Below are 18,434 nucleotides of genomic sequence, written 5' to 3'. Positions count from 1 at the left end.
AGATACAGGAAGTCCCAGAGCTCCTACTGTATCAAATAGAGATAGGCATAATGGAAAGCTGGCCACTCTGAGGTAAAATAAAAAAGAAAGAAAAAAGAAGCTACCAGTCCAGGGAGGGCACAATGACCCCCAATGGCTCCGACGTCTGAGGTTGCAATAAGATGGATTTAAGCTGAATCCAACTTATTGCAAACTCAGATGTCATTCTGAGCTTTATTTTTAAAACATTTGTTCAGTAATCACCTTTTTTTTTCTGGAAGTACTCCAGGAAAAGGCACAGTAAAATGTGTTTCGTTTTCACGAGAAACGAAACACATTTTACTGTTGACATGCAAAAACAAATCAGTGAGAAATTCTGTGAGGAGAAAATCTGATTCCTGATTTGATCCGGTTTGATGGGTGGGACTTGAACCACGGACCGTTTTCGTTCCATTCAGGTCTCAACATGTAAAGGAGGAACAGACACTAGAACAGAGGATAAAGTTTTAATACTCGTCTGCTTCACACATGAAATGCATCGGAAACATTATGGGCTGAAAATCATTGTGATTCTAGGAATCACAATGATTCTAGAAAACAGTTGCTTGACCTTTTCCTCTCCAGGTGAGTGTTTTCAGTTTTACCTCTAGGTTTTAACTGCAGTTTCTGATTTGGATCATTTCCACTCAGTTTGTGCATTTTCCATACACTGTGTTTCCATGTGGGTAATTTGTTTTGTGTTTTTTTTTATTAATCTGTACTGCACTTTGAGCTGCTTTGAGTGTGAAGGAGGCTTTATAGATAAAACTGATTGATTTTCGATGAAGATGCTCCTCAGCTAAGGGTGACTGTGTTCCTTTCAGAAATTGAGGTCATGTGACTTCATTAAAACTGCATGTTTTCATGCAGCTTTCATGAAGTTACTGCACTGAATTAACTCATCTAAAATGATTCTGGTAAACCACAATTCAAAGCAATGATGACCTAGTATAAATTTAATTTAAAGTTAAAAAAATCTTAGCAGGGATGATGTATAACTCCCTAAACCTCCCTCCATAGGGACTCAGACTTTGCATTAGCTACTACATTTAGCCCATCATAGATATCAAAAGATGCCATCAAACATTTGCACATTGTATCCAGTGACCAAACTACAGGCGACGTCTTTAAAAGTCTTCCTGTTTTTGCCAGTATAAAGCCAGTGATGTGAGACATGCTCAGCATTTCTCGTCTCAGTTACCTGGTGGTTATTTCTTTTGCTCTAGTTTACATGTGTAGCTTCATCAGTCCTGTCAGTAACACAGCACTGTAATCCTCTGAATCCAGTTACTGTTTTCAAGTAACAAGTAAGGCATTAGTGGAGGTGAATATCAAGATTAAAACAGTTTCTGGAAATGAAACTACCCAAAACAACAGACAGCTTCCAGGCGCCTCAGCTGCAGCCCACCCACCTGGAACTCTGGGAGCTCAACCAAAAACTAAATCTCCTCCTTTGGGTCTGACGAGACGACTAACAGGAGGGACCTCAGATGATACAGTCATGATGCCCCTTCTTCAACACCTGCAACTGGGAAAAATGGAAACGGCATCAATAAGGCCGATGAAGACAGATCAACACAATTACCTCCTAAAATGAACACCAAGAGAACAAAAGTTATTGTTGTCAGTGGATGGCAGTAAATGAAATCAGCTGCTTCTGCTGCTCAGAGGACGAAGATAATCTGCTTCCTAAATGACAAGTTTCTCATGTTGCACTAAAAATAGTCTCAATAACCACCGGTCAGCCAGATATGAAGACTAATTGGAGCTAAAGACATAAACCTGAAATTCTAAAAAATGTCTTTCATCATCTTCTGAGCACAAAATGAAAGTGTTCAGCAGTGGACCAGTGCTGACAGGTCAACGTGGAGATGAGATACAGAAAACTGTTTATGATGAAGATGAAGAAACAATCTGCCAGCGCAGTGAACTTCAACAATCACAAGATCTACTGGGAGAGTTATCACATCTACAAACAAGATGGAGTCTGTCTTAACTAATATGGCACAAAACTACTCAAACATTTCATGCTGTAAACAGTAAATCTTCTGCAAACGCAGGATAATGTTACAATGATGGCCTGAAGGCCCCGAAGCAAAACGTCTGGTAACGAGGGAATCCACCGCATATCAGAGCAAACTGTCCAGAACAAACGGATTATCTGCATGAAACCAAAACAGACCGGCTGGTTCCCACTACCCCTCACACCGAAGGGCTAGAGATTCAAAGGATGAACAAAGTCACAGATTTAGCATTCACTGGTTCAGTGATCTGGTTCCCTTCAGTAAAACAATAAATCAGATTTTCCTTCTGGTTCTGTTCTTCATGTCTTACAGATCCAGAGGTGTCCTGTCTCTTCATGCAGAGCTGCATCCTCCCCTGTAGTTTCAAGAATGGAGATGACTTTGCCATCAGCTGGTTTTACACAGAAGGAAACCTAAATGTTCACTACTACCATAACCAAGACCAGCTGGGGTACCAGAACCAGCGCTTTAGAACCAGAACCTCAGTGTTCAAGGACCAGATTCCCAGAAATAACTTCTCACTGAAACTAACTGGAGTGAAAATTCAGGATGAAGGCAGATATAAGTGCCACTTGAGCTCCGACAGCGGAGACCAGGAGTCATTTATCAACCTCAAAGTCGATGGTGAGATAAAATTAATTTAATTAACGAAAAAACTGCTAGAGATTTTATGAACCTGGTTAAAAAAACTGAATATTTGTTTTCTTTTTTTATCTGAATAACAAACAAATAAACCATTTGGTGATTGTAGGATTTACTGAGATAATAAGCTGCAATACATAGATGTGGATTCAAACATCACAGTAACAGGAACATTATTCACTAAAAGTCTCTTTGTCCAAAAGGTCAAATAATTAATGTTTCTCCTGCAGCTCCAGTCTCTGACATCAGGATCCATCAGGATGGAAACAGGATCACCTGCAGCTCAGAGGGGATCTACCCTCCACCTGAACTCACCTGGTCCACTGAGCCTCCATCCAACACGGCTCTGAATGAAACTACCAGGATCCAGAAAACTGAAGATCAGCTTTACAACATCAGCAGCTCTCTGACGGGTCCAGATGGTCCAGATCTGACCTACAGCTGCAGCATCAGAACCAGGAGGAACCAGAGGAGAGCAACGTTCAGGGAACTATGTGAGTGTTTACCTTCTTTGGTCATAAAGCTCCTTGTTAACTTTAATTTTAGACAAAAATACTTGTAACAACTTTAACTGAATCCTTTCATCAGAACAAGCAGCAATGAGCTGCATTAAAACCTCTCTCTCTCTCTCTCTCTCTCTCTCTCTCTCTCTCTCTCTCTCTCTCTCTCTCTCTCTCTCTCTCTAAACTTTATTCTCCACCTGTCTGCTTCCCTGCAGCAGAGACCAGCGCCCCCTACAGGACAACAACCCTCCACTGCTCTGACTCCAACTCGTCTGCAGCCAGCCTGGTCTGGAGGTTCAACGATCAGATCATCCTGAGTCAGACGGAGCCCAGCGTCTCCCCCAGAGTCTCAGAGGCCTGGAGGAAACATGTGAAGGTCGAGTCAAGGTCAGGAAGCCTCACCTTACAGGAAATGACATCACAGCAGGAGGGGGTCTACACCTGCGAACTCAGTAACCAAGATGAGACGATTATTACAAAGACCTCTGTGAGGATAAACCAAGGTGAGGTCAAAGGTCATGGCCATCTGAATGACAGTTAGGAAACGACAAACACTTTTAATTTAAAAATATTAATTCAGAAAATGTTCCTGTTCTGTATTTCAGTTGATCCAGTCGTTCATAACGGCATCCTCATCGCTGTGGTTGTCAGTTTGATCATTTTGATCATTTTGATTGTTGCAGTAATAATTTTACGGATGAAATACTGTACAAATGGTAAAATAACTAATCGCCTTTAGATTGATTTCATGTATTTCAATAATCTGATTATTAACGTTATTTTTTTTTTCATCTCCACAGCAGGAGGAGCTCAAACTGATCAGTGAGTAAAGATTTCACACATTTATGACCAGATGATGGACAGTTAACAGGTTAAAACTCAAATGAAATGATCATCTGTACCAATTTAAACATGTTTATGTTTATATTGATCTCAATTAACATGAACAAACATCAGCTCTAAAATAAGAAAAGCTGATATTGATCAGAGAATAATCTTTATGTTTTAATATTAAATTTCACAGAGACGTTGAACTTCAGGTTCCTGGAAGGTCAAATGAAGCTGCAGCTGAATGACGACTCTGCAGCCTGGATTTCAATAAGTGACGTTCAAAACCAGGATTTATTTTAAACCATGTCAGTATTAAACCGCTTTGGTTAAAAGAACCAAAAGGTACAAAAGTGTAAATCAAATGTTTTTTTAATACCAGTTTCCTATGAACTGAACTCAAATGTAGGAAATATTTTCTACATAGATACTCCACTTTTTACTCTCAAATGTTCATAAATCTGGGATATTTTCCTTTGCTGAGATGATCTACATCTCCTCAGGTTGTGGGACAAAAGATGCTGATTTGAAAGAATTATTAATACACAGCTGAGTTTTAGGCTTTTTGGTGAAAAATCTGAAATGATGAGAAACTGATGGTAAATAGACTGAACTTATACTGATCATTACATATGATTTAATTTGAGAATAAATTTGAAGAAATTCTGGTATTTTAAAAGATATTGTGAAAAATATTTAAAAACATATTTAAAAATAAATTCACATTAAAGAAAAATACATTTTCTATTAAAACTGTTTTACAACGTAAAGCTTTTGGTAATAGATAACAGGAAATTACAGCATAATTTGTTTCCAGATAATTTTAGCTTAAACTTTAAGTGATTTTATGGTTTAAACTTGTAAAACATCAGGAGGGAGGAAGGAGAAAATCAGCACCACTGAGTCCAGATGGTTTTTATCAGGCTTGGTTTAGTTTAACTCTTTCTACACACTAACATCTCTGAGCCATTTAACTTTATATTTAAAGTTAAAAGAATTCATCTCAGCTGAATTCTTTTAAAACAGAATTCAGCTGAGATGATGATGCAGCTCGTTGTCCTCAGTGGATTCTGAACTAAATCATTTAAATTAACCAAATGCATTAAAATTCAGGACTTCTGGATGTGTGGAGGACATGCAAGGAATCACAGACACATAAATAACTGAATGTTTTATATTTAGTAACCATGTGATCCACGTTATAAACTCTCATACAGATTTATTATTGCACAGAAAAGTCCCAGTTTTTCCTTCATGTTTCCAGTTTCAGCTGAGCAGCAGAATCCAGTCTGCAGGTTTCATCGTGTTCAGATCATTTCAAGCTCGTTTCTATATTCAGAGGATCAGGTTGGCTGATCAGAACATTTTTGCTCTTAAATGGCTTCAAGTTTAACAGATTCTGCTGCTGCAAACATAACAGGAAATGATAAAACTTTTATTCACTGAAGTCAGGGAGATTTTGGGTTTTCTGATCATGTTTTTATTCCATAATCTCTAATAGACACTAATTACTCGTTTTAAATGTGTAATTTACAACAATAAGTTTGTTTTGTTTCTCATGTGACTGAAGCTGTTCATTAATCAGCATTTTTGATTTGATCAAACTTTGTTTTTATCTGTATTTGGGTTTTTATCCAGGGTGTTAAAGGGAAACAGCTGATCAGTCTAAATGTCTGTAAAAAATCTTTCAAGTTTTCAAACTTATAATGTTTAAGTGTGAATGTTTAATATGTTTTGTATTCCTGTGTGTGAAATCTGATCTGAGTCTGATTTTCTCATCATTTGATTTGTGTTTTTCTTATGTGGTAAAAGAATAAAAGTATCTTTTATTGTCCTGAAGGTGATGTTCATGTGTCATAAAAGCAAAATGACAAGAAAATGAAGCATGTAGCTTCATGAAAAAAGTGTTAAAATATAAAAATGATCTAAATATAAAAATAAAAAATGAAGAATACTGGATAGTAATGCTCGAATTGTAACAAAATACATATTTTTATGTAATTTCTACACTTTACTCTTTTGTTGTCTTTTTGCTTTCATTAAAGTCTTTGATCTGCATTTATGATTCAGAACCAAAGTGTCTGAATCACAGGCTGCAATGCTGTGTTTTAAAATATAGTGTTTAATATAAATGTTGAAGATGTTTGTTTTGTTGTGTAGATTTAAATAAAGTTTATTTTTCATTATCTATAATGTTTTATTCATTGCAATGAACTACAGAGGGGTCACTCTGATTTTAATGTACAGACTAACATGATTTACTGTGAACACTAATAGTTCTAAATCATTATCCTTTTTTCAAATACAGTGTGGCGTTTTTTCCTCCATAAGTAAAACCATAAAACTTTTGCATTTTGTCTTTGTGAGGGTTCTACACAAACCAGCCAGAGAGACGCTGAGTGGATTCCAAAAAATATTCTTAATTTATTACAAAAAAGTCCAAAAATGATGAATTGGGCCCAAAACTGAGGTCAACATAACAAACTACAACTAGTAACACAAAAAACTCAAGCACAAAACTGACCAGCCAAAATTAAATAAATAAATAAATGGGTGAAATAAATAAAAAATGAGTAAAATAAATTAAAAAAATTAAGAAAATGAGTGAAATAAATAAAAAATTTGTTAAATAAATAATTTAGATTTTTCATTAAACCAATTTTTAATTTATTTATTTTTCAGATTATCAATTTCCCAATTTCTCTTTTTCATTCATCTATTTGTCATTTATCCCTTTATCCATTTACCCATTTTTCATTAATCTATTTTTTAATTTAACAATTTTTCAATTTTCTTTTTCCATTTTCCCGATTTTCTATTTCCCAGTTTCATTAATCAATTTCTCATATATCCCTTTTTTTATTTACCCATTTTCTTTTATCTATTTTTCATTTACCCATTTTTCATTAATCTCTTTATCTATTTACCCATTTTTCATTAATCTACTTTTTAATTTAACCATTTTTCAATTTCCTTTTTCCATTAACCCGATTTTCTATTTCCCACTTTCATTAATCAATTTCTCATATATACGGACTGAATCCGTTGTGTTTTTAGCTAATCTCTGCTGGGTTTGTGGGACGCAGGCGGTTGCCACGGCAACAGGTTGTTTATACAGTAAAAAGGCAGGAGAGGTTTAGAGTCATTGCTGTTATTTTACTTTTGTAAACAGACAACCTGAATACAGGTAATCTGACCTTTAGTAAAGGTTCAGAATGGATAAAAGTTGAACTTGTGCTACAATCTTTGCCTCTCGGTTCATTCCTGAAGTGTGCCAAGTGTGGGCCACATGCATACATGTATATAAAGTAAATATGACTATTAATTCAAGTAGTTCTTTGTGGATGTATAACTTGCCCACTTTAGTTTCCCTCTTTGGTCAACATGTGCCTCAACATTTGGTTACTGTTCCTTAGGGGTGGGCAGAGGGCCACAATTTGTACTCCAGGAATAACAGCAGCACTTCAACATGTTTTTACTCAGAGTAAAAAGTAGCTGAATAAGAAATTACACAAGAGTAAAGAAGCATTTGGTAAAAAGTGTATCAGTACTGAGTAACTGATCAAGTTATCTATGATTTCATATCTAAAACAAAATTACACAGAGGGCCCAAAATATAAAGTTCAGTGGAAATTTTAGACAAAATGAAATTATTTTTTTCAATAGTGATGCTTCATAATAAAATGACTTGAGTAAAAGTAAAAAGTTCAGCATAGTAAAAGTATTCCTAAAAGTTCATTTGAGTTTCAAAAAGTTTCTCAACTATATTTGAGTAAATGTAATTAGTCACTCCTAAACTCTGCCCTTCTGAGGGAACAGGAGAAGGAACTGTTAAGGAAATAAATTAATCTTATTTTGATATTAAACACTGTTTCAAATAACAAACCAATCAGGATTAACAACCAGAACATATTATGTTTATTCAAGGGTGAAGGAACAGAATGACAGTGGAGATTCTGTCTGAGGGACCACGGCTGACCGTCTGCACTGTGAGCAGCACCAGAACTCCTGATGGATCTCCTTCAGGAAGAACCAGAGAGATGGCCGACCTCCACAGAGAAGAGTTCACCCAAACATCAGAGGAAAAATGAATGCTGGTGCTCAAACAGAGCAGCCTCTTTTCTTAAACCCAACACACACAGGGCGTTGTGGCCCTGATTAAAAACCTGCAAACTTCAATGTAACTGAAACTCAGAACATCCAGAAATGTGATGAACTTCAGACAGAGTGAAAATGACACAATGAGAAGAAAACATTTGTTTATATCACTCTGTTATACAGGACATTAATATTTTACATTTTAAAGTGTTTGTTCCAGAGCAACTGATACAAACGATAGCATTAGCTCGTCCATTAATCAGATATTTATTGAGGCCAGGTGTGACAGAAGGAAACACCTGAAACATGCAGGGCAGACCGACCTGAGGACTGACTGGTTAAACTATTTCACTGACACTTCAGATTGCAGATTACCAGTTGAAGGCATCCGTAAGTGAACACAATCATTATTTAATAAACCAAGCTGTGTAAAATAACTGTTATGGTTACTATTAATAACCCAATATGTCATGTTTGTTCATTTCTAGTACATACAAGGTACTCCACTCACTGTTTAGCTTCATGTTGAAGAATCTTCAGTGTAATGAAACCAAAAAATAAAACGGGTCCAAAACTTTCAATCTGTGTTCTATTTTTGTAGCTTTGTTGTATTAAGATTACTTTGTTTGTTTTAAGCCACAAACAAACGATCCATTTTATTGTCTCTGGGATGTGAAAACATGAGATTTGATTACATTAGAACTACACAGATTAGAAGGAACACAGATTTCATAAGAAACATTTTGTTTATTCAAAACTGTAAAATACAGACGGTTCTTGCATATCAATGCTATAAGAACAGCCACATTTTTTAAAATGAATGTGTCACCAGTGCATGTGGCTGGGTGTTCCTGCTCCAGAAAGGTGAAGGTCTCTGGTCATCCTGAAGCTGTGAGATCACTGGAAACACTGAGACCAGAGGCCTGCAGGATGGTCTGCTGTGACAGCTTAGCATCTGAAAACATACATGATGGAAACATTCATGAATGTGCTACGCCAACAAGCTGTACTTTTGACCTGGTGGTGATCACCTGTGTCAGTCAGTTATGGTAGATCTGAACTTTGGTTTGATGAACTCAATATGAGAAACTTCAGACTGACAGGAGTTAGGTTAAAGCCACATCTTGTGAAGTTGGTATATTTTTCCTCCAACAGGATACAGAGAAATCGCAACAACCAGAAGTGGAACTAGAATTTATTTCAATGTCATTTGTGAATGTCAGCTTCTCATTTTCAACAGTGGAGCTTTAAAAGTTGAAAAAGGTTATTTTGGAGAGTTTCAACGCATCGAAAAGCCTCTCAGACTCAAAGCAAGATGCCAGAGCGCACAAAACTTAAAAAAAAATAATTTCACATAATTATTGTGGTATAAGCCATTTGTTTGTTACTTAATGAAACAGTCACAAAGGAACGAGGTAGTTAGTCCAAGTTTGTCGTTTATTGAACGTTCATAAACTACAGCGGCTGTGATGCATCCCAGCAAAGATAAACAAAAGTAAAATAACAGCAATGACTCTAAACCTCTCCTGCCTTTTTACTGTTTAATCAACCTGTTGCCGTGGCAACCGCCTGCGCCCCACAAACCCAGCAGAGATCAGCTAAAAACACAACGGATTCAGTCCGTTAAGATTTTAGGTTTTCAGGCTTCATATTTATTTCTCCTTAAAAAGCCTCTCCTCTCATGAACACAGCGGTGGCTGATTAGCCCATTTAAACTTCTGCTCTGCTCATCAGGGTCTTTGAGTCCCTTTTTACTTTTGTAATGGTACCGAAATGCACAGAAAGGCGCAACACCTTTTAAACAATAACTACTGAGATTATTAATTTTGTTGGGCCACTAATTTGAACACGTTTTGTTGATTTTATCCTTAATAAGATGTATTGGACGTGCTGGTCTCAACATCCTGGCGGCGTTCAGTTTGTCACCTAGTGCCGAGATCAACTCAAAACCTTCCGCGATCGTAATTGAGCACCTATTGATTAAATATGACTGTAGTTGGACAACAACCATCAGCGTTAGCTTACCGTGCAACGTCTGGGCAACCGGAGGATCCTGGACGGACAGCAGCGGTGCATGTCTGAAAGATGGCCTCCGATCCAGATCTCCAAGGCTTGGCACTCTCACTCTCTCAGCTCGATGCTCCATAGAGCTGCCTCTGGATATTGTACTTCACTTACGATGTACAGTAAAGTCTGCTCCTTAAAGTTGGACCACAGCTGGTAGCTACGAAGGCGTCCCCAACCTTCAATCGTAAGCCAACTTCAGCGACCGCTTCGTCCAAACTATAAAAACCCCCGACGGTGAAGCTCTGAGTCCATGAGAGCCGCCAGCTGAAACACGTTCTGTCTGAGCGGCCACACAAAAATAAAGTCAGGAGTAATAACACTATTTTCTAATGAAGTTAATGAGCTTCAGCTTATTGATAACCCGGTAGTAGGTCGCCATCTTTCTTGAAGCAAAGTACAGGTGACGCTAACCAACCAATTGGGGAAGGTGTAGCCTGATGACGTGCCTCTCCTCATTTGCATTTATTTTTTCCTAAGTTTTGCGGGGAAATAGAATGTGATAAATAAGAAAATAAGGAAATACTAAATGAATAAGGGGAATTGGAAAATGGGAAAATACATTTTTTTTCAAACAAATGTTAAATGAAAAATAGATAAAAGAAAATGGGTAAATAAAAAAAGGGATATATGAGAAATTGATTAATGAAAGTGGGAAATAGCAAATCGGGTTAATGGAAAAAGGAAATTGAAAAATGGTTAAATTAAAAAATAGATTAATGAAAAATGGGTAAATAGATAAAGAGATTAATGAAAAATGGGTAAATGAAAAATAGGTAAAAGAAAATGGGTAAATAAAAAAAGGGATATATGAGAAATTGATTAATGAAACTGGGAAATAGAAAATCGGGATAATGGAAAAAGGAAATTGAAAAATGGTTAAATTAAAAAATAGATTAATGAAAAATGGGTAAATAGATAGAGATTAATGAAAAATGGGTAAATGAAAAATAGATAAAAGAAAATGGGTAAATAAAAAAAGGGATATATGAGAAATTGATTAATGAAACTGGGAAATAGAAAATCGGGATAATGGAAAAAGGAAATTGAAAAATGGTTAAATTAAAAAATGTATTAATGAAAAATGGATAAAGGGATAAATGACAAATAGATAAATGAAAAAGAGAAATTGGGAAATTGATAATATGAAAAATAAATTAAAAATTGGTTTAATGAAAAAGCTAAATTATTTAACAAATTTTTTATTTATTTCACTCATTTTCTTCATTTTTTTGATTTATTTTACTCATTTTTTATTTATTTAACCCATTTATTTATTTATTTAATTTTGGCTGAAATGGCTCTCCATACATATGAGGAGTCAATCAGCTGCAGCTCTTCTGTGAGCCTCCAGCAGCTCCAAAGGAAACTGGTAACAAAACAAAGACATTAATTTATTGCATTTAACACAAATATAAAGAACTGACAAAGTTAACTAAATGTGTGCACTGCAAATAGTCAACTAAAGAGTCAGGCTAATGAAAATAATTTCAAAAATACAAAAACTAAACTATTTACTAATCAATATGTTAAGAATGAACAGAAAACAATTACCATTCAGGTCTGTGTGACAGTCAGCTGTCGCAGAGTTTCACCGTCAATCAAATGTATCAACAAAGAGGCTGAACTGCTGCTGCAGAGCAGCAGAAAACATTCAGCATTCTGATGATTTACAGTTTGATTCAGACGGATCATCTCCCTGTTTCCTGCAGCTGAAGTTTGAAGAAATGCATTTTGTTGTTAACCATGAAACATTTTTCAGGCATAACCTGAATATTTTCAATAAGTTAACTGTAATTATTATCTTTAGGTTTCCTTTAGTGACAATAACGTTTCCATAAACTAACATGTTTCTCTTTAAATATTTTTATTACTGAGATGCCAAAAGGAGGAGAAACTGCTGAGTCATCCTAGATCACTGATGGATCCAGGATTTGGTTTTATGATCAATTTAGTTCTTTAATTACTGAGATCTGTGATCACATTCCTGTCTGAAATAGAGTTTGAGTCTTTATTGAATCAATTATTATAGAAAAATGTCTCTTTTTTTCTGCTTATGTTGCATATTTGATCCTCTCATTTTTACAGATAACTGTGAATCAACTCATTAAACTACATTCTTGGAAAGCTGAGCTCAATTTCACAAGTCAATCCTGATTATTATCAAACCTGTATATACAGTAAATAATTTAAATAGATTATTATTAGCAGCACATTATGATCAAAATCAGTAGAAAAGCTGAGAGGCATCAATCTGTTACTGAACCATTTCTGAGACTTTGAGATTCACAACAAGCAGCAGCGGTGAAAGAGACGCATTTACTCCATCAACTCAACATTCACTCAGTTAAGAAATTAACATTTTGCCAGATGTTAAGAATTATAAGACAATTATTCATTAATTATTAAAGATAGAAGAAATGTTTCACATTAAATGAAGTCTTAAGGATGAATTCAGATCACCGTTTAGTCAAACACTGAGCATTTGGTTATAGGATGTTTAGTTCTTGTCTGAACTAAAATGGTGAAAATGTTTATAGCTATAAATGTATTGTATTCAGATTTTATGAGCAAAACCAACTATTGTAATAGTAATAGAGTATTTTCTTTTTCTAGGTAAGTAAAGCCATTAAAGCCACTTAGTTCACCTTGTGAAAAAGTGAAAGTGTGAACCTTACAGAGGGTTAATAACATTAAGGCCTTTCAGGAGGCGGTTCTGCTTTCTGTGGTTTAAATTCTGGTTTGTTTTCATTCCATTCATGTCCCAACATGCTGAATGAGGAAGAAGGAACTTCAGGAAGAGGAGGAAGAGGCACTCCTTGGTTCTTCCAGCACATAAAATGCATCAGGAACATTATGGAGTGAAAATCTTTGTGATTCTTGTGATCACAAAGTTTCTTTTCTTGTCTTTCTCCTCATCAGGTGAGTGTTTTCAGATCTACTTCCAGTTTTAGACGATTATGATCCTCAGTGAAGGATTAACATGTTTTCCAGACATCGTGGTGTCGGATAACTTCCTGCACGGAGCCACGTGGGGAAGAGAGTCTATCTGGACCTTCCCTTCATGTTTGCATTAGTGGTTGAACGACTACATATTTTTTAAGGTCGAATACATCATGATAATAGTCGAATCGATGTCGACTAGTCGCGGTGATGTCATGGTGACGTAATCGCAAAATGCTTCACAACCATTTGGAGGCTTTATCAGCTATTTTCACGGAAAATATTAACTCCTTCATCCCTCTGCCCTTCTCCCGCTTTCACTAAGTCTAGTATGCAGAATTAAAAGAGCAAAAGTGAGCAGCGGAGAAAAGTTCTTGCACAAAGTCGGGTCTGACTTTTTTTTTTTTTTTTTTTCCAAACACCGGCTGATGCTGATGATCTCTGGATAGCTACTCGTATATAGGAGTCAAATTATCACACTGGCCTAAATGGTGCTTTTGGAACATCACAAACTAAACTTATTATGAACGGATCCCGTTTGGTTACAATTGAATTCAACGAAACCACCTGCTGCTTTTCCGCCCGATGCGCAGCATGATCTCTGCTGACTCAGCAGCGGCTCTCTGAACCGACATGCAGACGGCGGCCGAGATCGCCTCTACCAGATCCTCAGGATGAAGCTTGGACTTGGTTTCCAGATGTAGTCAAACCATATCTTTATAAGAGCGTAAAGCTGCCAGGCTAAAAGCTTCAATATGCAGGGTGACGCTGATCAGTTGGGGTAGTTGAGGGCTAAAAAAAAAGCCTGACGCATTTTCGCACATTACTCCGGTAGCTTTTTTTTTTCTTCTTCTTCTTTCTAAGGATTTTTTCGGCACTAGTTTATTTGACAGCAATCTGACTGTAAGGAGTCAGAGGGAGCAGAGAGAGAGACCATGGCCCAGCGAATGGAGGACGGGAGTCGGACTCCTGATTACCGCGATCTAAAGTCTCTGTATGCGGGGCGCCGTGCTAAACACCGCGCCGTGCAACGCCCCTATTGCGGTAGCCTATGCTGTAATTTACAGTTTCTCTTTTTTAAATTATTTATACAATTTGAGCTTTCTGACAAACTCACCTAGTCCATCTTCTTTCATTTCCTTGGAAAAATCTGTTTTGTCACATGATTGCGATTAGTCGACTGGTCCAGAAAAAAGTCATTGCAGAGGAAAGAATCGACTAGTCGACTAATTGGTGCAACCCCTAGTGTGCATTCTTACTTATTTAAATGGAAACATCGTTTGTTCATGCAGAGATATTCTATTTATTTAGTTGTTATTTTTACAAAAAATCTTTGTTTTTAGAGATTTAGGGTGACTAAACTCACATTTAGCACCAACAGCAGATTTTATTCATGATCTGGTTCCCTTCAGTCAAACTGAATAAATCAGATTTTCCTTCTGATTCTGTTCTTCATGTCTTACAGATCCAGAGGTGTCCTGTCTCTTCATGCAGAGCTGCACCCTCCCCTGTAGTTTATATAATGGAGATGAATTTATCATCCACTGGTTTTATACAAAAGGAGAGCTAAATGTTCATTCCTTCTACCATAACCAAGACCAACTGGGAAACCAGAACCAGCGCTTTAGAACCAGAACCTCACTGTTCAAGGACCAGATTCCCAGAAATAACCTCTCACTGAAACTAACTGGAGTGAAGCTGCAGGATGAAGGCAGATATCAGTGTCTCAAGAGCTCCACCACTGGATTCAAGGAGTTATTTATCGACCTGAAAGTTGATGGTGGGTCAAACTGAATGTAACCAGCAGAATTAAATGTTTTCATTAATCTGTTTCTGTTTCTAATTAATCTAAATGTTATTTTCCTATTTGACCTGAATGACTATAAATAAACCTTTTGATCAGTTTCAGATTTACTGAGATGAATCTCTTTATAAGCTGAAATGCTGAAGCTAACATGGAGATCCATCAACTTATGTTAAACACTGAAAAAAAACATTTTACCAAGTGTTTGTGTTAGAAGAGCTGAAATAAAACAAAACTGACTGAAACATAACTTTCCAGTAAGATAGGAGTCAATAAAAACTTTATATAGATTTTTATAGTCCTCGTTTCACAGGCAGATTATTTCACTTCTACCATGTAAAAACATCTTATGAGTTAAAAATCCTGCCAGTTGAATTGAACTAAATATTAAAAAGTTATTGCCTTAAAATCAGCTCCTATTTCTGGCTGAAACTTTTCTTGTAAGTTAGTTTTGTCCTGAGATATTTGTACTAGAAATCAAACCAAAAATACTTTTGATTTTGTGTTTTGGCAGTGCAGCAGCATTATTTACTGACAGTATCTTCATCCATTGAGATGCAGAGAAAAATGCTGATGAGGTTGAACCAAATGTTTCTCCTGCAGCTCCAGTCTCTGACATCAGGATCCATCAGGATGGAAACAGGATCACCTGCAGCTCAGAGGGGATCTACCCTCCACCTGAACTCACCTGGTCCACTGAGCCTCCATCCAACACGACTCTGAATGAAACAACCAGGATCCAGAAAACTGAAGATCAGCTTTACAACATCAGCAGCTCTCTGACGGGTCCAGATGGTCCAGATCTGATCTACAGCTGCAGCATCAGAACCAGGAGGAACCAGAGGAGAGCAACTTTGAGGAGATTATGTAAGTAGTTAATCTCTTTAGTAAAATTATTCCTTGTTAGGTTTAATTTTAGAGGAAGAATACTTTATAAAACTTTAACCGAATCCTTTCATCAGAACAAGCAGCAATGAGCTGCATTAAAACCTCTCTCTCTCTCTCTCTCTCTCTCTCTCTCTCTCTCTCTCTCTCTCTCTCTCTCTCTCTCTCTCTCTAAACTTTATTCTCCACCTGTCTGCTTCCCTGCAGCAGAGACCAGCGCCCCCTACAGGACAACAACCCTCCACTGCTCTGACTCCAACTGGTCTGCAGCCAGCCTGGTCTGGAGGTTCAACGATCAGATCATCCTGAGTCAGACGGAGCCCAGCGTCTCCCCCAGAGTCTCAGAGGCCTGGAGGAAACATGTGAAGGTCGAGTCAAGGTCAGGAAGCCTCACCTTACAGGAAATGACATCACAGCAGGAGGGGGTCTACACCTGCGAACTCAGTAACCAAGATGAGACGATTATTACAAAGACCTCTGTGAGGATAAACCAAGGTGAGGTCAAAGGTCATGGCCATCTGAATGACAGTTAGGAAACGACAAACACTTTTAATTTAAAAATATTAATTCAGAAAACTTTCCTGTTCTGTATTTCAGAGAGTCGAGCCGTTCCTGTCAGCATCATCATCGATTTAGTTGTTGTTGTTGTTGGTGGTGTTTTGATCATCATTGCAGTAATAATATTATGGAAGAAATGCCGTAGAAATGGTAAAATAACTGATTGATTGATTTCTGTATTTCAATAATCTGATTCTCACTAATATTATTTTCATCTCCACAGCAGGAGGAGCTCAAGCTGCACAGTGAGTAAAGATTTTACACATTTATGACCAGATGATGGACAGTTAACAGGTTAAAACTCATCTTAAGTTAAATGGGATCAAGATGAATTTTTGGAAACCTGGTATTAATCAGAGAATAATTTTAATATTTTGATCTTAAATTTCAGACATTGAACTTCAGATTCCTGAAAGTTCACATGAAGCTGCAGCTGAATGACGACTCTGCTGCCTGGATTTCAATAAGTGATGTTTTGGTCAAAACAAGACAATAATTTTTACCAAAATAATTATCATGGCTCTTTGGTTCTAATAAGTAGGAAAAGAGGAATCAACAGTTGATTGTTCACAATAAAAATGCAGATTTTGTGTTTTGGACAGACCAAACTTCATGTCAGGATCAGTTTGAAGCAGAAAATAAAGTTTCACTGAAGCAACATCAGGATTTTCACTTTCATCCAAACAGATCATCTTATTTACGCTGCAGGACGTTTTTATTCCGCCTGCAGGCGACAAACCAGGCATGATGTTCAAACAGGAACTGAACCAGGAGGAACCAGATGAAGACAAGTGAAGAACTGATCAGCATTTTTGATTTGATCAAACTTTGTTTTTTATCTGTATTTGGTGTTTCATCCAGGGTGTGATAAAAGAATAAAAGTATCTTTTATTTTCCTGAAGGATGTTCATGTGTCATAACAGCAAAATGACAAGAAAATGAAGCATGTAGCTTCATAAAAAAATTAAATATTAAAATATAAAGATAAAAAATGAAGTTTAACATACTGGAGAGCAAAATTGTAACATAAAATACAGATTTTTATGTAATTTCTACACTTTACTCTTTTTTTGTCTTTTTGCTTTCATTAAAGTCTTTGATCTGCATTTATGATTCAGAACCAAAGTGTCTGAATCACAGGCTGCAATGCTGTGTTTTAAAATATAGTGTTTAATATAAATGTTGAAGATGTTTGTTTTATTGTGTAGATTTAAATAGTTTATTTTTCATTGTCTATAATGTTTTATTTATTGCAATGAACTACAGAGGGGTCACTCTGATTTTAATGTACAGACTAACATGATTTACTGTGAACACTAATAGTTCTAAATCATTATCCTTTTTTCAAATACAGTGTGGCGTTTTTTTCTCAATAAGTAAAACCATAAAACTTTTGCATTTTGTCTTTGTGAGGGTTCTACACAAACCAGCCAGAGAGACGCTGAGTGGATTCCAAAAAATATTCTTAATTTATTACAAAAAAGTCCAAAAATGATGAATTGGGCCCAAAACTGAGGTCAACATAACAAACTACAACTAGTAACACAAAAAACTCAAGCACAAAACTGACCTAACAAACAAGACATGAGGGGAACTTAAATAGTGGCAGATCAGACCAGGGCTGACACACAAAGGGTAATTAAACATACAAGAACTTAACAAATACTGGTCAACACAATACCAAATCTTTAAATTAAATAAACACTTTTAGAACCAAACTAACTGACAAAAAGAAGAAACATTAAAGAAACGGTCAAATTAAACAAAAGAAAACCAAATTTCCCTGGCGAACAAAAGGAGGTTTCAGCCACATGAGGACATCGATCAGCTGCAGCTCTTCTGTGAGCCTCCAGCAGCTCCAAAGGAAACTGGTAACAAAACAAAAAAATTAATTTATTGCATTTAACACAAATATAAAGAACTGACAAAGTTAACTAAATGTGTGCACTGCAAATAGTCAACTAAAGAGTCAGGCTAATGAAAATAATTTCAAAAATACAAAAACTAAACTATTTACTAATCAATATGTTAAGAATGAACAGAAAACAATTACCATTCAGGTCTGTG

At 36.4% G+C, this 18,434-nt stretch overlaps 2 protein-coding genes and 1 long non-coding RNA gene across 3 annotated transcripts; 2 read left to right on the top strand and 1 right to left on the bottom strand.

Moving 5' to 3' along the window:
- The first annotated feature begins 454 nt into the window (after positions 1-454).
- On the top strand, positions 455-5,854 carry LOC148155234 (CD276 antigen-like). The gene is made up of 7 exons (XM_088013170.1): positions 455-603; positions 2,355-2,666; positions 2,915-3,178; positions 3,403-3,690; positions 3,793-3,903; positions 3,988-4,009; positions 4,212-5,854. Exons 1-7 carry the CDS (start codon positions 513-515, stop codon positions 4,261-4,263), a joined length of 1,140 nt encoding a protein of 379 aa, XP_087869296.1. The 5' UTR covers positions 455-512; the 3' UTR covers positions 4,264-5,854.
- A 2,986-nt stretch (positions 5,855-8,840) lies between these two features.
- On the bottom strand, positions 8,841-10,718 carry LOC148155233 (uncharacterized). The gene is made up of 2 exons (XR_015765396.1): positions 10,139-10,718; positions 8,841-9,068 (listed from the first exon to the last, which is right to left on the bottom strand). It is a non-coding gene; the product is annotated as an uncharacterized LOC148155233 (long non-coding RNA).
- A 2,245-nt stretch (positions 10,719-12,963) lies between these two features.
- Positions 12,964-17,268, top strand: LOC148155232 (V-set domain-containing T-cell activation inhibitor 1-like). Its single transcript, XM_088013132.1, has 7 exons — positions 12,964-13,099; positions 14,586-14,900; positions 15,528-15,791; positions 16,017-16,304; positions 16,407-16,517; positions 16,591-16,612; positions 16,759-17,268. Exons 1-7 carry the CDS (start codon positions 13,018-13,020, stop codon positions 16,763-16,765), a joined length of 1,089 nt encoding a protein of 362 aa, XP_087869258.1. The 5' UTR covers positions 12,964-13,017; the 3' UTR covers positions 16,766-17,268.
- Positions 17,269-18,434: the final 1,166 nt, after the last annotated feature.

Source organism: Poecilia mexicana, unplaced genomic scaffold (genome assembly GCF_051168715.1).
Source record: "Poecilia mexicana isolate PSO_F unplaced genomic scaffold, ASM5116871v1 scaffold_15, whole genome shotgun sequence".
In the NCBI taxonomy this organism is placed as follows: Eukaryota; Metazoa; Chordata; class Actinopteri; order Cyprinodontiformes; family Poeciliidae; genus Poecilia; species Poecilia mexicana.
This window is presented reverse-complemented; position numbering and strand designations above follow the sequence as displayed.

What these genes read in the sequence shown, in the direction of transcription:
- LOC148155234 (XM_088013170.1), top strand. Translation starts at nt 513, where the DNA reads ATGCATCGGAAACATTATGGGCTGAAAATCATTGTGATTCTAGGAATC. An exon ending in AGCAACGTTCAGGGAACTAT is followed by an intron (nt 3,179 to 3,402) that starts GTGAGTGTTTAC and finishes GCTTCCCTGCAG; the next exon opens with CAGAGACCAGCGCCCCCTAC. An exon ending in CTCTGTGAGGATAAACCAAG is followed by an intron (nt 3,691 to 3,792) that starts GTGAGGTCAAAG and finishes TCTGTATTTCAG; the next exon opens with TTGATCCAGTCGTTCATAAC.
- LOC148155232 (XM_088013132.1), top strand. Translation starts at nt 13,018, where the DNA reads ATGCATCAGGAACATTATGGAGTGAAAATCTTTGTGATTCTTGTGATC. An exon ending in TATCGACCTGAAAGTTGATG is followed by an intron (nt 14,901 to 15,527) that starts GTGGGTCAAACT and finishes TTTCTCCTGCAG; the next exon opens with CTCCAGTCTCTGACATCAGG. An exon ending in CTCTGTGAGGATAAACCAAG is followed by an intron (nt 16,305 to 16,406) that starts GTGAGGTCAAAG and finishes TCTGTATTTCAG; the next exon opens with AGAGTCGAGCCGTTCCTGTC.